A 23,567-nucleotide genomic window follows, 5' to 3' on the forward strand; every position below is an offset into this window, starting at 1 on the left:
AAAGCCATAAGGAGTATGGTGTGAGCCCCTAGCCAGGGAGGGCAAGGCTGCCCCTTCATACCCTACCTGTAGTCCTACTGTGAGGGGAGATGACTGCAGGTAACGACTCTGCAGCTAAGGGGTAGCATGGCTATTTCTGGGTTTCAGATTAAAAACTGTCGTGGAACAGTCTTCACTGAGATGGATCATAGAGGACAGTTCTGATAAAGTGTAGAAAGGGACTTTCTGCACAGGGAAAGGAGAGCATGAGAAACCAGCTGTCAGTGTGTCAGGAAGCTATGAGCCATCAAGTGGCATCCCTTGCCTGAGCTCACTCTGAAAATCACCAGGGCAGAAGAACAGGGTCTAGATGTTTCCTTGACTTACCGGGGTGAGGGGATGGGGGGGTGAGGGGTGTCCGGGCACATGGGGGTAATTTCCATGAAGACACCTTGTATTTAACGATGGTACATTCAGACAGATATATCTAGAAGGCAGTTAGAAATACCTTGCTCATAAACAAAAGCAAAGACCCACTCCATTATTAACATCTCTATCTCTGTCTTTCAGAGGGGGAGCACTACCAAGCCCACCAAGTAGGAAGGGAAAGGTAATTATCCCAAGACCTCCTGCTGTGATGACTGGGCCTATTGTCTACAAATTGTTTGTTTTCCATCACCATACCCTTATAGGTTTTTAAACTGACTAATTTGGATTTAACCAATTTTGAATTTGTTCTACAGTGCTTGTGATTTTGCATAGTATAAGAGGCCAGGGCTGTTTAAGCATCAAAATATTTGAGATAAAAATGGGAATAAACCTTGGGAGCCATCACATGAGTGATCTCTTCTGTCTTTCAGAAGAAAAACACACCAAATCCACAGCGAACAAAGAGAAAGGTAACTACTCCATGACCTGATGTCTGAAGCTATCATCTACAAATTGTTAATTGTCCATCTCTGTCATGGTATAGTTGTGGAATTTGACTGATTATGATAAAAATGATTTGGTAATATGGTATTGTTGTGAATGATATTTTAAAATACTATACAATATAAAAGGCCAGTGTTCCATTTAACATTAAAAGGTTTGAGATTGAGGCAGGAACAAGCCTTAAAAATAGTAAAAACAATGGACTGGTGATATGACTCAGGAATTAAAGGTACTTGCTGCCAAACCTGATGACTGAATTCAATCCCTAGCAACCATATGTCCTTTGCACTGAGTGTCACATGAATGTCTATACACACACATAAATAAAGTGTAATTAAAAAAAAAAAAACCTAGGGCCTGGAAAGATGGCTCAATGGTTAAGAGAACTAGCTGCTCTTCCAAAAGAATCAGGTTAATTCCCAGCATCAACAGAGTAGCTCACATCCATCTTAACTCCAGTCCCAGGACATCCAATGCCTTCTTCTGACCTCTGAAGGCACCAGATTTAATACAGCCATGCTTCTCTTGTTCCTTTGCTGGAGACAAGACATTCAACTCTCATCTCTGGAGTCTGGATAACTCATTGGATGACTGAGGCGGATGCTGAGGCTTCTGGTCTATGGACCACTGCTTCACATGCAGAGATCTCACTTGATGACTGCATTAGAATGAACCCCCCGCCAGAATGTTTAAGCATCCAGTGCTTGACTCTAGGCCAGACTCGGTAATTGAAACTGGTGTTGATGAGAGCCTAGATACTTGGTTTGTTTTTCTCCCTCAGGGTTAAGGGTCAAACCTAGAGTCTCACTCATGCTAGAGTGAACATTCTACCATTGAACTACATTCTCAAGCCTGGAATTTTTCCTTTAAATTCCATGAGTGATTTTAGTTTATAACATGTTGATGATTACTACTAAATAAGAGAACAAATTTTCTGTTTTAAAAGGGGAGGGGGCGAGGTTGGAGAAAGGCTCAGCAGTTAAGAGTACTTGTTGCCCTTCCAAGGACCTGGATTCAACCTAGCATCCTCATGGTGGCTTGCAACCATCTGTAATTCAAATTCCAGGGAATCTGACTTTTTCTTCTATCCTCTGTCACCCCTAGACTTGCAAGTGGTATATAGATGCACATGCAAGCAAAAACATAAAATTAAACACATAAAATTAAAATAAAACTGAAAAACCAAAGGGGCAAGGGCATAGCTCATTGGTGAAGTGGTAGAATGCTTGTCTATCACACTCCAGGTCCCCTGGGTTCAAACTCCAGCACCGTGGAGGGATGGCCACTGAAAGGAGGCTGGAGGTGTATGGAGATGTACCTCAATGGTACAGTGATTGCCTAGGCCTAGATTCCATGCACACACACAAAAAAGATAAACCTCAAGCTTCCAGGCTTCTAGACAATGGAACACTGTGTAGATTTGCCAGTGTACTGCTCTTTCTCAGGAGTCAATTGCAGTGACTCAGAAATCTTGACCCAGCAGCCTAAAAATAGTGTTCAGCAAATATAGGCTCACCTGCTATTATAAAAAGCAAGGACTGTTGCAAGGTTTCCTGCCTCTGCTCCTTGTTAGAGATAGATGCCTCCAAACATGTCCCTCATGGGCCATTCAAGGTTCCTATAGAAAGATCCGATGAACCAGATTCATGTTTGCAGCCTAGAATTTGAACTTTGTGTGTAATTCTTGTGTCCTAGTAAGTGTCTGGGTGAAGAAACTACAAATTATAGTTTTATTCACTTCAGCTCTACCTTGTTAGATGTTTTCCTTTGCTGATATTGTCATAAGTAAAGAATTCTATGCCCTGACATAGGCCCTACACAAGCACAAGCATGAGGCGAGGCTTAAAACTTAGGATGAGCATGACTGGTGTAGGGCTTTGGTATTGGAGATGAGAAGAGAGCAGAGTCTGGGTTCACATCCAGGCTTCACATGATTGGAAGTTAGAGGATCATTGTTAAAGAGGAGCAGGTACAGGGTTACAGAACAGTAAAGATCTCCCTAGAGAAGCAGAGAGTGAATGCTGGAGGCTCAAAACAAAACCAGAATACAGACCTGAAAGACTAGAGGAAGAGTGGTCATGGGAGGAACTGTGAATATTGTGGCAAATGAAATGAGTTGAAGGCACAGGACAGAACCTGCATTCTAATAATAGAACCAGTTCTTCAACCCTAGGTAGTTCTTGGGACCACAGTCTTTGAACATTAGAAATGTCACCTTGGAAACAGAGTCAGGAGAATCAGAACTCAAGCTAGCCCTGGCTGCATGAGCCACATCTTTAAAAAAAAAAAAAAAAATGATGAAATTAACTAGGTAATTAATTAATTAAGCCAGAATAAGACATTATATTTTAGAGTTAGGCTTTCCTGAATAATAAACTTGTCAGGACGCCACGCGTTGGTAGCGCACACCTTTAGTCCCAGCACTCAGGAGGCAGAGGCAGGCGGATCTCTGTGAATTTGAGGTCAGCCTGGTCTACAGAGTGAATTCCAGGACAGGCTCCAAAAAATAATACAGAGAAACACTGCCTCAAAAAAACAAAAACAACAACAACAAAACTTGTCATGTTATCTTTAATTGTCTTTTTTGTTACTGTTGCTATTGTGATGGTGTTTGTGTTATTTCCACGTCAGAATTGCTACTTTCACATTGTAAATTTTTCTAGTATGACATGTCCTAGCAATTCCCTGAACTTTATTTCATATCAGAATGCCTTTTTCTAAAATCTCTGGTCAATAATAGTCTTCAATATTTTGAGGAGAGGGACTGGAGAGATATAAAATAGTTAGGAGCACTGGTTGCTCTCCCAGAGGACCCAGGTTTGGTTCCTAGCACCCGCGTGGCAGCTTATAGCCACCTGCAAATCCAAGGCCAGGGTATATGATTCCCACCTCTGGCCTCTGCAGACACCTACACAAAGATGGTGCGTGTATATGCATACACTCAGGGACACACATAAAATAAATAAATATTTGAAATAGACTTTGGAGTAAGGAGATTTCTGGGGCCACCTTGGCTTAGGCAAAGGCCACGTGTTCTAGCATTCTGGGGTCACACTGCTCTTGGTGATTTCTGGAACATTTCTTCTTGTAGCTGGAAAATTCAAAACAGTGTACAGTGTGCGGCCAACGACGGAGGTTGTACCATTGTACTATTTGTAGAAAATTCTATCATAAGAGATGTCACATCCCACCTGTGGAAGTCAAGAGGTTAGTAAGACAGCCCTGCCCCCACCCAACCCTTCTTCCTAGTGCACACTTCCTTCCTAGTGCACACACACACACACACACACACACACACACACACACCACATCCTGCTGGGTTGCAGTTTCCAGTTGGATGTGTCTTGAGACCCTTAGTTTCAAGATCCAAAAGTATCAAGAGCTGTTTTCTAGCACTCATAGCAGAAGATTAATGGAAAAAAATTAATATAAAGATTAATGGAGGCCTGGCAGTGGTGGCACACACCACTGTGTGATCCCAGCACTCGGGAGGCAGAGGCAGGTGGATCTCTCTCTGAGTTCAGAGACCAGGCTGGTCTACATACAAGAGTTCCAGGACAGCCTCCAAACCCAGAGAAGTGGGCCACTCTACACTCTGCCTCACCTCTGTGCTCCATTGGGGTGATGACACCATATAGTGGTTGTTGGTTTTAATCATGCATTCCTCTTCCCGCTATGGAACTGCAAAATTGATAAAGCTGGGCTGTGTCAAGCCTTCAGCGTTCTATCAAACTAGAGATTCTGGGTTGCTGAGCACATCATGAGAACTGTGTGTCAGCACCCTAGCCCCAACCCCCAGCAGAGCACTCCTTTGCTTTATCTGTGTCTCTGGGCAGAGATAGTATGGGATACTCCGAGAGGTTGACAAGGGATTGCATGGCTTCTGGGAATGGTGTGGACAGAACTACTGTGACCTGGGGACTGCTCTCTATTAGCAATCCTCTAAGAGAACACTGCCCTCTGGTGACAGGAGGAGTCGTAAGCCCACCCACTGCTCTGGGGCACCATCTCAGTGATTTATTGGGAACCTCTTCTTCTGACCAGTTAGACAAGATACCAGGCACAAAATGACTCAGCTCTCTCACTCTGCCCACCCCACAGGCAGCTCCTAACACCCTGCTCCTCTCTTCCCCGCTCCTCTCCTTCCTGCTGTTCCCGTGGGGCAGGCAGGACTTTTCCTGCCTCCCTCTTCTCTTCCCTCCTCTCTCTGTCTCTGTGTCTCAGCCTCTTTCCTCCCCCACCCTTCACTTCCTAATAAAACTTCTCAATTATGCTCTGTCTGCCTGGCATGCTTGTCCCTCCCCCTCAGTCACCCTTGCCTGCCGTGGAATCCACCAAGGTCCTCCACGAGCTTTTCATAACACCCACCAGGAGCATCTCAAAAAAAACAAACAAACAAACAAAAAACCACTGAATGGGAATGGACAAGGAGAGGCCGGTACTGTTAAGATGGATTGTTGAAATGATTGCAGCTTGGGGTGTCTTAGTAAAGATTTTTATTGCTGTAATAAAACACCACCACCAAAAGCAATTTGGGAAGGAAAGGCTTTACTTTATCTAACAGTTTGTAAGCCATCATCCAGGAAAGTCAGGGCAAGAACCTGGAGGCAGGAACCGATGCAGAGGCCATGGAGGAGTGCTGCTTGCTGGCTTGTTTCCCATGGCTTCTTCAGCCTGCTTTCTTACAGCACCGAGGACCACCTGCCCATGGGTGGCACAGCCCATAGTGAGCTAGATCATAGTGAGCACCAATCATCAACCAAGAAAATGCACCATAGACTCCCCCCCCCCAGGCCAATCTGGTTGGGGCATTTTCCCCATGGACTCAAGTTGACATACAAATAGCCAGCATGTGGGGTAAAGTGAAAAATATCTGACACCATCAGTACATTTCCTTTCCAATAAGTTCCATCACACAGATTCTGGCTGTAGACCTGGCAATGTCAGATAAAAAAAAAAAAAAAAAAAAAAAAAAAAAAAAGCCTGTAGCTTTTGCTATACTTATTCAACAGGGCTAAGAAGCAAGAGATGCTTTCTGGTTTCCTGATTATAACTCTTGTCTGGTTGGCTCATCAAGGTTCAAGACCCCTTAAGGCACTAAATTCACTGTTACAACCAAACATGTCTTGCTGTCAAGTTCCCAATACTCAAATGGAAACTTCAGGTTTTGAGGTCAATAGAAATCTATCATATCCTTGGGTACCAACTCATTCAGCACATTCACTCTTGAAGGGGTTATCTTTGCATAGCGAGCCCACATGGAGCTCCAGTACAGTGTCCTCCAAGACTGACGTTGAATGCTAGGTGGAAACCACTTGCCTGAGCAGAGGTCTTTATCAGCCACAGGGATGGTGTCTGGTTCACAGACTCTGTCCTTGCTCACTTTATGCCTGACCTCTCAGAGGCCTGTGGAGTTGTGTCTTCTGCAAGACAAAGGATCAGTTAAGATGCCAAGAAAATCAAGCACGTCTTAAGGAATCTGAGGTCCTGAGGTGGAGGATGTTGCCTGAGAAGCAGCTGGTGAGTCAATGTGAAGTTGGAGGCCCCTCTTTTTGGTTGGCAGACGGTAAGGAACAGAGCCCCAAGGTAAATCTTGATGTGTTTTGATCACGTGACCCAATGCTAAAATTCATGCTTCAGAGAGTAGTCACATATCATATTTGTCTCAAAGAGGTCAAAGGTCTGGGAGTCATTCATTGACTCCTGGGATTTAGGCAGGCCTTTTCTCCCTAAGCTACCTTCCATTGCCTTTCATCTTTTGCAGAAATGTGAGCTGCTTCTCTTGACTATGTACTGCCATTCAAAAAGTAGGTTTTTTATCCACAAACCAAAGCAAGTGAGTAGCAACAACAGAACTGAAATCTTGTGATCTTATTCCCATGCATGTCATCTTTCTCGTTGCTTTGTTGATGGGTATCTTTGTGCAGGTAACCATACATAGCAAATGACCATAGACTGGGGACAGTATACACAATATAAATTTTTTTCTTATGGTTCTGGAAACTGGTGGTCTTAGGCCAAGGTGCAGATAAAGACTGGGTTCTAATGAGGGTCTTCTACTTCATATTTGAGGCAGGGTCTCACTGTTTCTCTGTCTGGCCCAGAACTCATTCTGTAGACCAAGCTGTCCTTAAACTCACTGAGACTCATTTGCCTCTGCCTCCCCAATGCTGGGGTTAAAGGTTTGTACCATGACAACTGACTAAAAGTCTTCTGAGAGGCAGGTGGCTCACTGATGGCTGCTCTCTCATATGGTGAAAAGAGATGGAGAGAGCTTCCCAGAGTCTTAATAAGGGCACTAATTCCACACACAAGCCTCCCCATCCCGGGGGTGGGGGGTCTGCACCTTCATAAACTAATTGCAAAACCTTTACTTCTGAGTTCCAGTATACCAGGGGTTAGGATGAGTTAGAGGGGGTGGAGATACAACATTCAGAATCTACAACCATGGGAGTATGTGGAAGGACTCAGGACTATGCTGGCAGCCACCCCCGACACACACCCTAACCCCCCACCCCCCCACCCACCCCTGCTTTCCACAACAGAATAAAGCGGACTTTCCAGGCCTCAAGAACATGTGGCTAAACAAAATCAAGTACAGGCTGGAAAAGAAGGCATACCATTCTGTACAACGTTTTGTGGAGGACATGCGCCTCATCTTTCAGAATCACAGCATATTTTATCAAGTAAGAGCCTCTCTTTCTTTTTTTCCCCGAGTTGAGTCACTTTTCCTCATGTCAGGTAGATGTTATAATTGTCCTGATCGTGGGGAAAGTCAAATCTGAGGGAGGACCCGAAAGCCCCATGATACAGAACGGACAAGCAGCAGTGACTCACTTAGACCCGCTGGAAGCTCACTTCTGGACAGCTGACTTTCACCCAGGGAGAGCAACCCACCGCAGAGATGCTCGCCCTTGCAGAGGACAGAAGGGTATTTTAAAGGCAGCCAGCATTTCTCATCTATAAAGTGAGAAAATCAGATTTCTCACATTGCAAAACCCCAAGTTTCTTAGTGACTAAATGTCCTAGTGCTGGGACAAAAAGTTCTTGTGACAGGGCTGGAGGGATGGCTGGAAGATTAGGAGTACTCACTGCTGCTCTTGGAAGGAGGCCCCCAGCACCCACATCAGGGAGGTCACCTGCAACTCCACCTGCAGGGAATTCAGCACCCTCTTCTTAATCCCTCAGGCACCTGCACCCACATGTACACACCCACACACGAGTACACACACTTTCAAATAACAAAATGACAAAGACAGAAGCAGGTGGATCTCTGCTTTATTGTGGACCAGCTACTCCTCAGCGTGGGGCCTGTCTTGAAAGGTTGATATAGCCATCGACACTCTGATGGAGAAAACCGATTTTCACTTTCCCATCGGGTACCAACTGAGAATGGCTTTTTGATTAGGGTATAACTCTGTGCTTACTTCTTCTCAGGGTTGGGATTTTGTCTGGTTTGAACCTCTGCAGGTCTTCAGCATCCTGTCACAGTCTCTGTGAGTTCCCATGTGTATGAACTCTCTTGTGCTAGAAGATGCTGTTTCCTTGGTATCATTCACCACCTCGGGTCTTAGGGTCTTTGTGCCACCTTGAGGAGAGAGGTTCGAGCCCATTAACAGCTGATTTCCTACTTCCTTTTCAGAACCACAAGTTCAACAATCTTGGAGTCACAGTAGGAGGGCTGTTTGAGAAGACTTTCAAGAGGATTTTTTTCAATTGAAGATACAAGCAAATAACTTCAATCTTGTAACCACATTGTTTTATTAACATAGTCCTTCTGTTCTCTCCACTACCCATCCCTCCAGCAATGCTCAGAGAGCCCACTATCCACTCTAACCTTCTGTGTAAACAGCCTGCCACACTTCTGCTTCTCACCTTCTGTATTGCCCTTCCTGTTCAGTTAGCCTCCTAAGTAAAACTTAACACTTGCTATGCACATCACAGTAGTGAACGTCAGGTGCTGAGGGAACCCACTGAGAACATGACTCTGGAAGCAGGATTGTACCCCTCCCCCATTTTAAACCCAAGTATGTTTGTCTCCAAATGTCCTCCAAAGCATCTTTTCTAAGGATGGCTTGGCTCCTCCAACCCAGTGGCTGGATAGAGAAACCAGCAAAACAGGCCAAGAGTGGAAACACTGTCTTTTGGAACAGCTAGATGATGAACCATTTCTAACAGATACTGTACTTGTTTATCCTGTTTATTCTTCAACCTGGAAGCCTCTCCAAGATGCTAACTGCTCTGCCCTGATTCCACTGGGAGCTCCACCACCCCCTACCTCCATCTCTACACAACTTCCCCACACGATTAACAATGTTTTGTAGTTTTTATATTTACTCCTTTGCTTTGGCTTGTTACATACGTAATATACTCACTCACTCAAAACTGAAAGCGTGGCCATCATCACTGATTCTCAGGGCTGTGCAGAACACAACAGCGTGGGACCAACAATCTCTACAAGGTGCTATTTCTCTTTAAAAGTGGTGACCACACAATGGATGGAGTGACAATTCACCCTGCAGACACCGGGCCTCTGCTCGGACTGCCACAACAAAGGAACAAATGTCTTCCATGTCTAAAGCTGCAGTTTACAGAGTGAGCATGTCAGAAGTTGAGCACTCCAGGTACTTTCAGTGTGAGCATTCAGGCATTTACACTGGCCTGCTCTCAGGGACCTAGCAGGATGTGTGTCCGCAGAAGCAGACAAGATGTGACATTGTAGCTACATAAACATTTCTGTATTCCCAGTAGTAGGTTTCTCTGCCAATTAAGGCAGATCAAGCCGAATTAAAAAGTCCAGGTTTGATGAGCAAAGCGCTCTCCAGTGACTCTCAAACCCCCAGAAGTGAGGCAGAGGGGGGAGGGAGGAGACTTGGCAGGTCTATGGTTTGGAGTTTAAATTCCCTATTGGCCCGGTCTTGAGCAGCTCTGGGGGAGGAGTCCTTGCTTGGCAGGCTTTCTGAGGGGCAGGGTTTGGAGAGGGAGGAGGGGGCTGAGGCAGAGCTTCCAATGCAACATTCCGTTCTTCTTGGGTTAGATGAGTGCAGGCTAAAGTATGGCTACTTCCAGTTGGCATAGGATGATGTGGGAATGGGGAGTCAGGAGTCAGTGGGCTAATGCTCAGTGGGAGGGCTGGGTAAAGAAGCATTCAGCTAACTGCCACCCTGGAGGTCTCCGGCATATGTTTCTTGAGGAAGTGGAGAAGGCTGGTTGCTAAGAGAAAAAATAGGTTGTTATTGCCAGTCCTATGAACGGGACTAGCCATGGGGAGAGTGGAGATGTGCCCTAGTTGTACTGACAAAGACAATTGAGCAAGGCAGAAGGGCAGGCAGGCCCTTCATTGGGACAATTTGGAAAACCTGAGCGGGGAGGGTCCCAGTTGCTGGACAGACATCTATCCTGGAGAGGTGGTATCAGCATTGGTGTTCCAGGAGCTTGGGGGGATGCCATGTCAAATCAGGGGATGATGTGATCTAGGAGAACCTGAGTCATCACATCTGCTGTTCCGGGAGGTGGGGAGTCTCTACATCCATTCTGTAAAGGTGTGGATAAGAATTAAGAGATAACAGAGCTTTTTATAAGCAGGCATGTGAGGTGAAGACAACCTGCCGGTACTTGCCAGGTTGTTGGTGTCCTCAGAGATGGGGCAGGGACTGGTGCATCTGGAAACCCCCCACCCCTATGTGTTGGCCTTGGCACAAGTCTGGCAGGAAGAGTGGACCTGTAAAATACAGGCTTGAAGAGAGGTGGGATCAAAGAGGGGCTCTAGAGACTGATTTCTTGATACAGTAGCAGAACTCTTTTCCCAGGAACCTGCCGATGCCTGTAAAACAGCTTGGAACAGATTTATACCTTGGTGTCACAGGAAAGGTTACATCTTTGGGTTAAAACATTTTTCCTAGGGCCTGATTTTAGCCTGATGAAACTTACCTGTAAGTCTATTGCCAGTGGCTGTGTCAAGGGGGTAGCTGATGGCATTGAGGTTCAGGGTGATGGTCTACTAGGAGGCAACCCCCTGGTGGATAATTCTTGAGTAGCCAAGGCCCCCGAGACCACAGACCCTTGAACATCTTTTGCTTCTGCTATGCCTTTATATGTTTGCTATTGCTCTCTCTCTCTAATATCTGGCATGGTTGAATTGGATTTGGGGGAAATCCCCACTGACTGTAACATAATATGTTTATTAATGGAAACACCCCATTCTACTGGGCATTTTTACCCGTGAATTATCATGAGGACGATTCCCTCCCTAAGCTGTACCATCCAATTCATAATAATAATGTTAACTTACACGGAGCCTTGATGAATAAACATATATACAAGGATATGTATGTATCTCACCTGAGTGGTAAAAAACTTAATCTGAGATTTGTTAACAACAACAAAAGGTTTGGTAATCAAACAACATGCACAGACACAAAACCTCAGTTTGCTACATCATACCTTGTATGTAATCCAACTCTTGTTTTGAAGGTTGTTAAGAATCCCTGAAGATATTGATCTACTGATAGCAACCTTTATAATAACTGTTTTAAACAGCAAAAATGTGTGTCAAATCAAGGTGGTTGCTTGTGTTTTTCCAATTTTGTTAGACTTTTAATCACTTTGAAAAGTGAGTCTTAGCAAAATCAGGACTTAGTTTAAAAACTGCTTTGTGGTGGCTAGTTTTATGTCAACTTGACACAAGCCAGAGTTATTAGAAAGACAGAGCATCGGCAGAGAGAGTGCCAGAGCCAGCATGGCCTGCAGGTGGATGGACAATGTGGGTGGCACCACCCCTGGGCTGATGACCCTGGGTGTGTAAGAAAGCAGGCTGAGCAAGTTGTGGAAGCAAGCCAATATCAGCATCCCTCCCTGGAGCTACATCAATTCCAGCTTCCAGGTTCCTGCCTCGAGTTCCTGCCCTGGTTTTCTTGAATGACAGACTCCAAGCTATAAACTGAAATAAAGCCTTTCCTCCCAAGTCGATTTTGCTCAAGGTGTTTATCACAGCAGTCGAAACCCTAACCAAGGAATGTTTTGTTTTTATTTGTTTGTTTGTCTAAACTTCTTCTAATGTTATAGATGATTTAGAATCATGAAACTGGGAAGGCTGTCTGTCCTTCTGTGAAGATAAGAGGTGCAAAACGAAAGCCATTTTTAACCCTTAAACTCCAAGGCCAGCCCGTGCCTCATGGACATGTCTTGCTAAGTCGCCTGGCCTCTTGATCAGACAGGTCATGGAGTCTCTGGCAATTGGATTCTGATCCATGTGCATTCCACAGGGAGGAGAAACAATTGAGAGAGACATATTTCCTATGCTTCCAGAGGAAGCAGGGCCCTGACCCATTCCTGCAGAGACATGGCTGACAGAGGAAAGCTAAGGGAGTCACGTACATGGTCTCAGACACCCAAAAGCAAAGTATAATCAAAGAACTGCCATTCAGATAGCCAAGTGTAAGCAGTTTTAAAAGGAGACTGTTAAATCTCATAAAGTTACTAACTGGGTTCACTTGTTCAGGACTAAACCAAATTTAGGGTCCTCTTCAAGAATAGCAGATGCTCTTAACTGGATGGGAGGCACATACCTTTAATCCCACCACTTAGGAGGCAGAAATGGGTGGATCTCAGTGAGTTCAAGGCCAACATGGTCTACAAAATGAGCTCCAGGACAGCCAGGACTGTTACATAGAGAAACCCTGTCTCAAAAAAACAAAACAAAACAAAACAAACAAACAAACAAAAAACAGAATAGTAGATGCTTTTAATTGCTGAGTCATCTCTCAGCTCCTCCCTTGGGTTCTAAGAATGATGGCATAAGGAAAAATCATAAAAAGTAATTGATTTCTTAATTAAGTTTAGTGAAAGCTTACTTCAGTTCAATGGAAGGAGTGTTCCCATGGACTATACAGACCTCAGGGAAGGATGGGTGTTCCCTCTGGAGCAGGGTGAATAAGGTCACAGAAAGACTCAGGAGCTTCAGAGATGGGGCTAGCAAAGAGGAGAGTCTGAGCTTCCTTGGAAGAAAAAGAATGAGCAGAGAGCAAAGGAATTCCTAGGGGCAGCCCAGGCCCAAGCACTGAGAAAGGGCTCTGAGAGCTAAATCAAGGGTGAAGACAGCTGCCCTGAAAGAAATTCCAAGCCCTGGGGGGGGGCTGCCCAGAAGATGAGACAGAGCACACTGCCCTGTTCAGGTGATGGGACACTGAAAGCAATTTAACTATCCTGACTGAATGAATGAAAACAGAGTTGTCCTATCTAAGTGGGACATTTATCTCAATCCCTCACCCTAAGGCTTGGGAACATTGAAGTAGAGGGGTGAAAAGAATGTAAGAACTGGAGGATGGCGAGGAGTGCTGCGGGCTACGGTCTTCTGGACACGGCATGATGCTAAAATAGTGAGCACAGAGCAGCTGTGATTAACCTCTACAAGATCTGCACAAGAAGAAGCCATTCGACACTTCAGCACTGATGGGAATGGACACATGAGACTCCACCCACAGCTGAGTTACTATTGGCAGCTCATGGTTGCTGGGAGAGTTATTTTTTCTCTTTGGGGGTTTGACTATGAATATATGGGCAGCACTAATTGAGCTGCCCATATATAGGTTATGAAGAGGAGAAGGAATAGAAAGAAGATGGAGACAAAGAATGTGAAAGCATAGGGGACATGTTGAGAGGGTTGTGGAATATTCAATCCTGTCGGGGATCAATATGATATAGATACATTGTATACAAGTATGAGATAGACAAAGGATAAGCAAGGAAATTTTAAAGATAAAATTTCACTGCAGAATGGGGGTGAGAGAAGGAATTACCAGTTTTCAAGCTTTTATGACTCTCTCTTAAACCAGGATATGCATTCAGGTTTGTTCTGTTGAACAGTGTACATAGAAATGACCAGCCAAATAACTTCTCCAAGTGATCAAGGACATTGCATACCACATTCTGTACAGGAACCAAGTTCTTACAAGTTTCATAAGAATCCTGTGAGAAAGTTCAACAGAGAGAGTGTCAAAGCATAGTTTCTTCTGACACAATTACATATCATAATGAAATACTGCACAGTTTGTCCACGAAATCCCACTCTGGCAGCCTGTGGCAAGTCTAGAGAAGACTTAGGTTTCAGTTCTCATAACTTGAGCTCCCCACTAAATCTATATATGAATATTTCCTGGCTTTTGTTTCACATACATACATATATTAACTTTTCTCTTGGCAGAATGAAAACAGATTAAAATTTCTCTCCCAGAAAACTAGGGAGTTCTGGCCAATGTTATAAATCAATCCATTTTCTTCCACTAATTCCTGTCTCTCAGTTTTCTGAAAAATCATTAACTGATGAACCCTAGGTTCCGGCAATAGTATTGTTCTAGTTCTTTCATTATCTTAATCTTGCTTTATTGCTTTATTATAAGTCACTAATCACTATCCATCAGTGGGTTTTTTGTTTTTATTTGTTTGTTTGTTTCGTTTTTTGTTTTTGTTTTTTGTTTCTTTTGAGACAGGGTTTCTCTGTGGCTTTGGAGGCTGTCCTGAAACTAGCTCTTATAGATTGGGCTGGTCTCAAACTCACAGAGATCCACCTGCCTCTGCCTCCCAAGTGCTGGGATTAAAGGTGAGTACCACCACCTGGCTACCATCAGTGAGTCTTAACAATTTCTTCTTTCTTTTCTCTTTTATGTGTATATGAAGGGAAGTAACATGGAGGGGTACTAGTGGGGGGGTAGCTATCAGTGCACAGCAAATGCCAGGCAGTCAGTCTACATCCCCAGTCTTGTTGCAATTCAGCCACATTGCCTTATCACCCATCCACACACTCCCACAATTGCCTCTGAAAAGAAGGTTTTTGGTTAGGAGCAGAAGCATCTTGTTATCTTCTACATAATAGGACAATTAACAAAGATAATAGGGTCTTCCCACACAAGAGCATCCAAGGTTCATTAGTCAGCTAGAGAAGCCACACATTCAGGATGCCAAACACCGGTTAATGTGGGGTGGGGTTTCCAAGGAGTGATGAGTACATGTCACTTACAGCATAGATTTTTGTCAGTGAAGAAGGATCGGTCCTAGAGGTTTCTAGGAAAGGAAACAGCTTGGAGATTGCAAGGGCTATCTCTATTTTATTTTCCTTGAAGTAATCGAAAAATATCTTATTAAAACTTTCCTTTTTCTGGATCACTGCAAGCTTGATAAGGCGAGAGGAGAGAACACAGTGAAAAAATAAAGTCACCAGGGTTTCATGGCACATTTCCCAGCCTCCCCACAAGAGAAACCCAGGCCCAAATGACTTCTGATGTATGGTTTCAAAAGTATACTACCAAACTCAAATGTTGCTAGGGAACAAAGAAAAAGAAACACTTGCCAACTTGGCAACAAAAGGACAGAAAACTCTTGACACAAATTTTAAAAGATGTACAAAAATGAAAAGTTGCAAGTCATTATCTTTTGAGGAAAAACAGACTAAGAAACAACAAAAAACTGTGTAACCTATCCAGAAGTATTCACAAGGAGGACCTTTCCCAGAAATGCAGGAATTATTTAACATTTAATAGTCAAGGACTGTGGGGCTGGAGAGATGGCTCAGTAGTTAAAAGTGCTATGTACTTTCCAGAGGTCCCAGGTTCAATTCCCAGCACCCACATGGAAGCTCACAACTGTCTCTACTCTAGCTCCAGGGGATTCAACTCCCTCACACAGACATGCATACAGGCAAAACACCAATGCACATATAAAAATTAAAAAGTCATTTAGAAAGATGTTCTAGAGAACAGGTAAAGCCAAGAAGCCACATGACAAAATGTACATTTAAAGAAATGGGTTAACTTAAGTTGTAAGAGCTAATTAGTGATAAGCCTGAGCTATAGGCCAAGCATTCTGTAATTAATAAAGCTTTTGTGTGTTTATTTGGGACCAGGTGTTCAGGACAAAAGAAATGCTCTGCCTCCATTTACATATGGTGCTCTAATATGGTGCATAAGTTACAGTACAAAACTTTGGACTCTTCAGAAAAGGACAGCTATTGGAGTAATATCTATAAATTTTCTAATTACTTGTGGTCTGAACATTTAGAATGTTTTTCTTACTTAATAATTGTTCTTGTATGTAGTTTCATTTCTGTTTAGGTTATTACGTTTTCTTCCTTCTGAACAATACTTGATAGTAATTATTATTGTATATATTTTTATTATGTAAGGATTAGAAACTTCTTAATTAGAAAAGAATGGGGAAATGTTACAGGAATTCTGTCACAGGTCTGCCAGCCTATCAAAAGGAGTCCTAGGGGCAGAGTTTTTGTTAGTAGTGCATGTGACCCAACGATAAGGCAGACTGGGGGTGGGATGTGCAGCCTTTTGGAATGAGGAAGCAGGAGAGGCCGCAGCAGATAGCAGCTGGGAATCCAGTCTGGATTCTCCGTTCTGTTTTGTGATAACGGTGCATGGATTTTGTTTGATAATAAATGGTAAAGTAATCCTTTGACTCCCTTTTTCCTGTGGGAGTGACTGTGTGCCCATGAAAGTATGGAAACCGGGAGAGAGGTGTGAGTTAAAAATGGAAGGGGGGAATCCCGAGGGTGGAAAAGCGTAAGTGGAAAGGTAGGACAGGAAACTGAGATAGGAGAAGGGGAGAGAGTCAACTAAAACTATGGATGGAAGGACAATAAGGGAATTCAATACTTGTTAAACTAATTCAAAGTTAAATTAAGCCAGGCGGTGGTGGCACACGTCTTTAATCCCAGCACTCGGGAGGCAAAGGCAGGCAGATCTCTGTGAATTTGAGGGCAGCCTGGTCTACAGAGCAAGTTTCAGGACAAGCCCCAAAGCAATACAGAGAAACCCTGTCTCGAAAAAACAAAACAAACAAAAAAATTTGAATGAAAATGAAAGTTTGAACAGAGCACCCTGGGTGGGTGGATATGGTATTCCCAGAAGCTACAGGTTATTAAGCAAAACCCCAATGCCGATGGGGTACCTTCCTATGACTTGTTAATCAAGGAGGCCTCTCATTAACAATACAGGCAATTGCCAAGCCTGTTGTTTGGTAAGATCCTCCTACTGGAGACGAGACACCAAGAGCTTGGGTCACAGGTCATGGAGAATCCAAACTGGATGTGGGGAGAAGCTTACTTCCTGTTGGCTAACCTTCACAGTTTGGGAAGGAGCTATGCAGGATATTGAGGAAGAATTGCCATCAATAGTTAGCGGTGGACCCTGTGTGCAACAATACTGACCAGCCAGGCTAGGCGAGCCCACTGGTTTGATAGTAAAGTCTGTTATGAGGGTGCCCTAGTTCATTTTGTATCGCTGTGATAAATGTCATGACCAAAAGCAAGTTAGAGGAGGAAAGGGCTTATTTCGTTTACCCGTCAGGTCACAATACGTCACTGAGGAAAATCAGAGCAAGAATTCCATCAGGACAGGAACTCCAGCAAGGAGGAAACTTGAAACAAAAGCTATGAAGGAATGCAGTTTATTGGCTTGCTACTTGCCTACTACTTAGTCAGCATTCTTGTACACCCCAGGCTCACCTGCTTAGGGGTTAGCACCGCCCACCGTGGGCTGGACTCTTCTGCAGTATTTTGCAACCAAGAAAGTGACCCCAAAGACATGACCACACAGCAATCAGACTGAGGCAATCCCCGAGTCGAGGCTCCCTCAGGTGACTCTGAACTGAATTAAATTGGCTGTGGACGCTAACTAGCAGGAAGGGTAACTAAGCACTTTCAGATTGGATTTGATGCCTGTTCCACAGGAGGGAATTTACACCTGGCACTGTAGAACCAGCCAAAAGTGGACTCTGGATATGGTGGTTGGAATGTAACTGGCCCCCCATAAGCTCACAGGGAATGGAACTGTTAGGAAGTGTAGGCTTGTCGGAGGAACTGTCTCGCTGTGGGAGTGGGCTTGAGTTTTCCTTTGCTCAAGCTATGCTCAGTGTGACACAGTTGCTTCCTGGCTGCCTGTGAATAAAGATGTAGAAGTCTCAGCTCCTTCTCCAGCACCATGTCTGCCTGCATGCTGCCATGTCCTGCCTTGATGATAATGGACTGAACCTCAGAAACTGTAAACCACTCCGGTTAAATATTTTCCTTTCTAAGAGTTGCCATGGCCATGGTGTGTGTCTCTTCAGAGCAATAGAAACCCTAAGGTCAGTGAGATGGCTCAATGGGTAAGGACATGAGTTTGATCCCTGGAACCCACATGGTAGAAGAGAATTGATTCCCGCAAATTACCATCTGACCCCCACATTCACAAGTCAGCATATGTGTGCCCACCACCACCACCATAAATAAATAAATCTTTAAAAAGGCTTTTGGTTTAAGACAGGGTTTCTCTGTGTATCCTGGCTGTCCTGGAACTAGCTCTGTAGACTAGGCTAGTTTTAGAACCCGGAGATCCATCTGCCTCTGCCTCCTGAGAGCTGGGATTAAAAGCATTCACCACTGCCTGGCTTGCTGCAAAATATTTCACTACCTCAGCTATTCCTACAAGGTAACGGGTCACAAGATTAAACAGGCTAACTGCTAAGTCCCACTTGTGTATAAACACGGGTTTGGATGGCTGAGGCCCCTGCTGCACGACTGTTAGAAAACCAAAGCCTTGCCTTCACCCAGACAGGATATGAGTTGATTTGGCCCAAAAATTATAACTTTATGGTTTTTGCCTTTATGATCTTCAGACTAATAATAACCAGGGCCTTACTCTGGTTCAGTCCTGGCCAGTTTCTTAAAACAAAACAAAAACAACAACAAAACCTCTAATTTACTAAAACCAAAATTTGAGTCAGACTGGGGAATCTCTGAATGACCTGGGCACACAAGAGTTTCCCTGTTTGAGGTGAGTAGAAATGTGTGTTTTATCTCCCCAGGCAGAAAAGGTTTTGTTACACAGAGGCCCCATGCCTGGATCAAGAATTGCAATTAATTGCAATGCTAAGAGAGGTTGAATCAATCCTCTCCAAGAACTAGCCCCCGATAGTCATCTGATACCAAGTGGTCAGTCCTAAACACATAGACATGGACACAACACTAAATGGACTCAGCAGGCTTTGTGGGCATACATACATACATACATACATACATACATACATACATACGAAGGGCTCTAGTAGACCCAGCATGATAAACAAGGCTCTTGCAGACCTTGCCCTTTCCCCTTACCTCCTTCTTACTAAACCATAGATTATACTCCTGAACCTAGCCACCAAGCTCTGTTCCCTCATTTGGCTACTTGCTCCTCCCGAGGCTGACCACCAAGGTCCAGTTATCAAAGTATGAAACTCCAGCACTCAAAAGCCCCCTTTTGTCTCCCCTAATCAACACACCCAATCAATAAAACCAACTCATCTTAACACAGGGTTGTCCCCTTTCCCTTTATAAACCACCATTTGCCTGTGGATCACGGCTATCTCTCTATCCAGAGGCAATCCTTTGTCCCTCAGGGGCAAACATCTCTTCTCCATTTCTTTTGTCCCTTTCCTCCCCATCTCCTTTGTCTCTTATTCCTTACCCTTGGTCCATTGGGGGCAAATGAATTTCCTTTGTGCTGAGAACTTGGTCTTGGTGTGTCCTGTGCCAATTTCCATCATAAATAGATAGATAGGTGCAATAATATAATGAAAGAAGAAGGGACCAATACTTTGCAGGGGGAGGGGTAAGAGGAACAGAAGAGAGGGAGCAATGGAATGATATAAATACAGTACTTATGTATGGAATTCAATAACATTAAAAATTTATGCCTGATCTTCACTTCCCTGCTGTAAATGTACCTAGGTCTGCAAATGTATCTCTGGGCTTTCTCTTCCACGTCTTCAAGCCATCTGTTAGTCCCTATGCCAGAACCCCACTGCCTTGATAACTGTAGGTTTAAAGTAAATTTCAAAGATGGAGAGTATGAGTCATCCATCTTTATTTCTCTCCAAAATCCTTCTGGCTCTTCGGGGACCCCTCTGATACCATATGACTCAGAGGGTCAGCATTTCTATTTTTGTGGAAAACAAACAAAAAATGATTAGAAGTTGGGGGGTAGGGTGGGAAGCGCTGTTGGAATTTCTATAAGGGTTGTGTTGAATCTGTAATCATTTTGAGTAGCGTCCACAAAGAGAGCAAAGCTGGAGAAGGGCAAAGTAGGACCCAGCCAGAGCAAGTCTTGCAGACCATGAGCAAAAATCAGAAAAGCCCAGCTTTCTATTCTGCGGGATTACAGGGTCTACAAAGAAGCAGTGCCTCCAAAATAATGCTGGCGTTGGCAAAGCAAGATTTCCAGGGTCCCTGCCCTCCTCCCTCGATTAGGCAACAACTCTGTGTGGGGGTGTGGAGAGGAGGCAGGGGCTGTGTACACTTGAAACTTAAGAGTTTAACAGAAAACGAAACAAAGAATTAAACTTGGGCAAAGAGGGTGCGTGCCCTTAGCTCTTCCCCTAAAAGGAAGAAATTGCTGAAGACCTTTCCTGAACCCCAAACTATAGCTGCTGGTGTTAGTGGCACCTTCACCACACCCACACCCTGCTGCTGTCACCATTGCCAGGGGAGGAGCAAGGCAGGGCACTAACTGGAAATGAGCAGTGGCCCTTTGGGAGTAGACTCCTCACCTCCCATACCCCTCCCTCCCTGATGGAGCTGATTGCTCATTGCGAAAGATCTGGTTGGCAAATGGTTCCTGCCTGGCCCCCTTGCAGGGTACAGGACATGATGGCCCTAAGTGTACCATTTATGATGAGCAACGAGAGAATTACACTTATGTTTCCCGGGAAATTTCATCAGGGAAGAATGATAGACTCATCCCAGAGAGGAAGCTCCAAGTCAGCTCCCAGTCAGAGCAACTCTGTCAAGCCATCATTCCTTCTATCCTCCCTTTTGTTCACTTTCCCCGAACCACCTTGCAGGCTGTTCCTACAGCTCTCTCTTCTCCAATAGGTACCAAGGCCTGTACAACTATCGTCACATTAACCCGCTTGCTGTCTATTTCATAGACTCCGTTAAGGACACCCCAGGGAGTCGAGGGCTCCCTTCCCCAAAGCCCTTCCCTGCTCTCCCTGTATCCTTTGCCGCCCCAGCATCCTCCCAGCTCCTCCCGTTTAGCCACCTTAGGTCTGGGGATCTTCGGGTAATGCTGCAGCCTTCCTCCGGGCGGGAGTCAGTGGCAAGTACAGAGGACTGAACGTAGGGCAAAACTAGGACCTTGGGCTGGCGTGGGTTTTAGTAAGTAATGGGAAAACGTTAGTGAAGTTTACATTTAACACTTGGCTTCTTTCCCTGAAGAACTTGAGTGTCCCTTTCCCTCTCACGGTTTATCCTGCCCTCTGGTGGCAGTCCTTTGTAGTGCACAGTCCCCTTTTGGACCATATTAGCATTTTAGCCTTTGACTTTCGGGAGCTTTAGTGATATTTTCTTTACATATGAGATATCTTGGAGAAGGGACATGTAGTAGTTACTATTTTGTTTCTGCGATAAAATACCATGAACAAGGCAACTTATAGAAGAGTTTAGTTAGGTTTTTATATGGTTCTATCATGGCACGAAATCATAGCAATCAGAGTCAGTCATGATACAAGAACAACAGAGCTCACATCTCTAACTGTGAGCAGGAAACAGAAAGATGAGACTGGAAATATTATGTGGCTTTGAAACCTCAAAATCTTTACCTTCGGGGATGTAGTTCCTCAAGGTAGGCCACGTCTAATCCTCCCCCTTCCCCCCCCCCCCCCCAAATTGCACCTCCTAGCTGGAGATCACACATTCAAACTTTGGAGCCCATGGAGTGGACGGGAGTGTTTCCTTTATTCAAATCATCACACCCAGAAATGTCAGACTTCCTGAAGATGCCCCAAAATATTTCCCTAGTAAATGCTCCCACAATTGGTCACCTGGCCACCCAGAGAGTACTAAGATAAAATTGTTATGGAACAAGACGAAAGGAAAAAAAGAAAAAAGGGCTTTTGTAGGCGTAACCTGTCCTCTCTTGACCCCTTCAGTCCTGCAGAGACCAAAAAGAAACAAGTGATTAGCCTGAGCAGTGGTGATGCACGCCTTTAGTCCCAGCACTCGGGAGGCAGAGGCAGGTGGGTCTCTGTGTTCAAGACCAGCCTGGTCTAAAAGAGCTAGTTCCAGGACAGCAGCCTCCAAAGCCATAGAGAAACCCTGTCTTGAAACAAAAACAAAAAGAAAGAAAGAAAGAAAGAAAGAAAGAAAGAAAGAAAGAAAGAAAGGAAGGAAGAGAGAGAAAGGAAGGAAGGAAGGAAGAAAAGAAATAAGTGGTACAAAAGAGAAGACACAGAGCAAGAAGGAAAAACAGTCGGTATCCTCTGTGGCCCATGAAGTCATTAAAAGAGGTCCCTTTATCACTAATTGAATCTGGGAAAACTAGGGTGTTGCAAAGGATTTTAGCCATGTCTGGCAGATGTGGTGATCAGATCTGCAGGTGAGACCTCTGCACAGAAGAGCTGTGCTTTGTTAATACCTACAACTCTGCCTGTGGGGTTTTATCTGGCCAGACCCTGAAGAATCACAAACTATGCTGGAGTTTTCAAGTAATCAGAAGTATAATCATCAACCCGTGAGGAGCACGAAGCTCTTTGGATTCCTTAGCTCCTTGGCTCCTCTATAGAAATAACTCTGATCTCTGGCCTGAAAAGTCCCTTTTATTATCTCATTCCCTTTCCTCTATTACTTCCTCACTTTAAAACAATTGATTTATAGGGCTTGGTGGAATTGCTTAGTGGCTAAGAGCATGTGTTTCTCTTGTGGGAGACTCGGGTTTGGTTCCCAGCATCCAAATGATGGCTCACAAACATTCTATAACTCCAGTCCTGGGTGGGGGAATCTGATGCCCTCTTCTGGCTTTTATGGGTACTGCACACTCATGGTACATAAGGATACATGCAGGGAAAACACACACATAAAATAAAAGTAAATAAATCTTATTGAAGCTATTTTTGTGTATGTGTTATATGATTACAGGTGTGCATGAGCCATGACACCCTGGTGTGTGGAGATCACAGGACAACTTTCAGAGGTCAGTTCTTACCTTCCACATTGCTGAAGCAGGCTCTCTTGTTTCTGCCTCACCAAGTGCTTGAGGCTAGTTGGCCCTTGAGCTTCTGCAAGCTAGTCAGCCCTGACTCCCCTGTCTCTGTCTCTCATCTCACATAGGGATGCTGGGATTACAGATGCAGGCCACACCATCAGCCTTTTATGTGGGTTCTGGAAATCAAACTCTGCCTACTGTGCCATGCCCCTGACTGCTCCCCAAAACTGAGCAATCAGATTCATATATTGGTGTCTGTTTCTTGAGGCAATCAAACCCAAGACACCAGGGTGTAAGGGAGGTGGCTTAGCAGGAAAGAGCACCTGTGGCTCTTGCAAAGGACCTGGGTTCAGTTTCCAGCACCCACATGGTGGCTCAGTAACTCTAATTCCAGGGACTCCAACCCCCCCTTCCAGGCCCCAAGAGCAGGAGGCACACAATTATGCACACAAGGTGTGAGACACATACACATAGGCAAGCACTAATGCATGTAAAAGGAAAATGAATAAATCTTTTTTAGAAATCCAAGATGCCAGGAAAAGACAGGACAATCGCAAAAGTTTGAGTCACGGCTGGTGTTGAGCTAAGTCAGGGAGATCTTGCTGCTTGTCCAATCATTAAGCCAATCACAGGGTTCTGGTTTTGCTCCTC

General features: G+C 44.5%; 1 protein-coding gene across 1 annotated transcript; it reads left to right on the forward strand.

Moving 5' to 3' along the window:
* The first annotated feature begins 378 nt into the window (after positions 1 to 378).
* LOC127226179 (nuclear body protein SP140-like protein) lies at positions 379 to 9,248 on the forward strand. Its single transcript, XM_051190104.1, has 8 exons — positions 379 to 386; positions 550 to 589; positions 840 to 878; positions 4,004 to 4,119; positions 6,315 to 6,432; positions 6,677 to 6,748; positions 7,458 to 7,598; positions 8,555 to 9,248. Exons 1-8 carry the CDS (start codon positions 379 to 381, stop codon positions 8,630 to 8,632), a joined length of 612 nt encoding a protein of 203 aa, XP_051046061.1. The 3' UTR covers positions 8,633 to 9,248.
* Positions 9,249 to 23,567: the final 14,319 nt, after the last annotated feature.

The sequence above is a fragment of the Phodopus roborovskii genome, unplaced genomic scaffold (genome assembly GCF_943737965.1).
Source record: "Phodopus roborovskii unplaced genomic scaffold, PHOROB, whole genome shotgun sequence".
Lineage (NCBI taxonomy): Eukaryota > Metazoa > Chordata > Mammalia > Rodentia > Cricetidae > Phodopus > Phodopus roborovskii.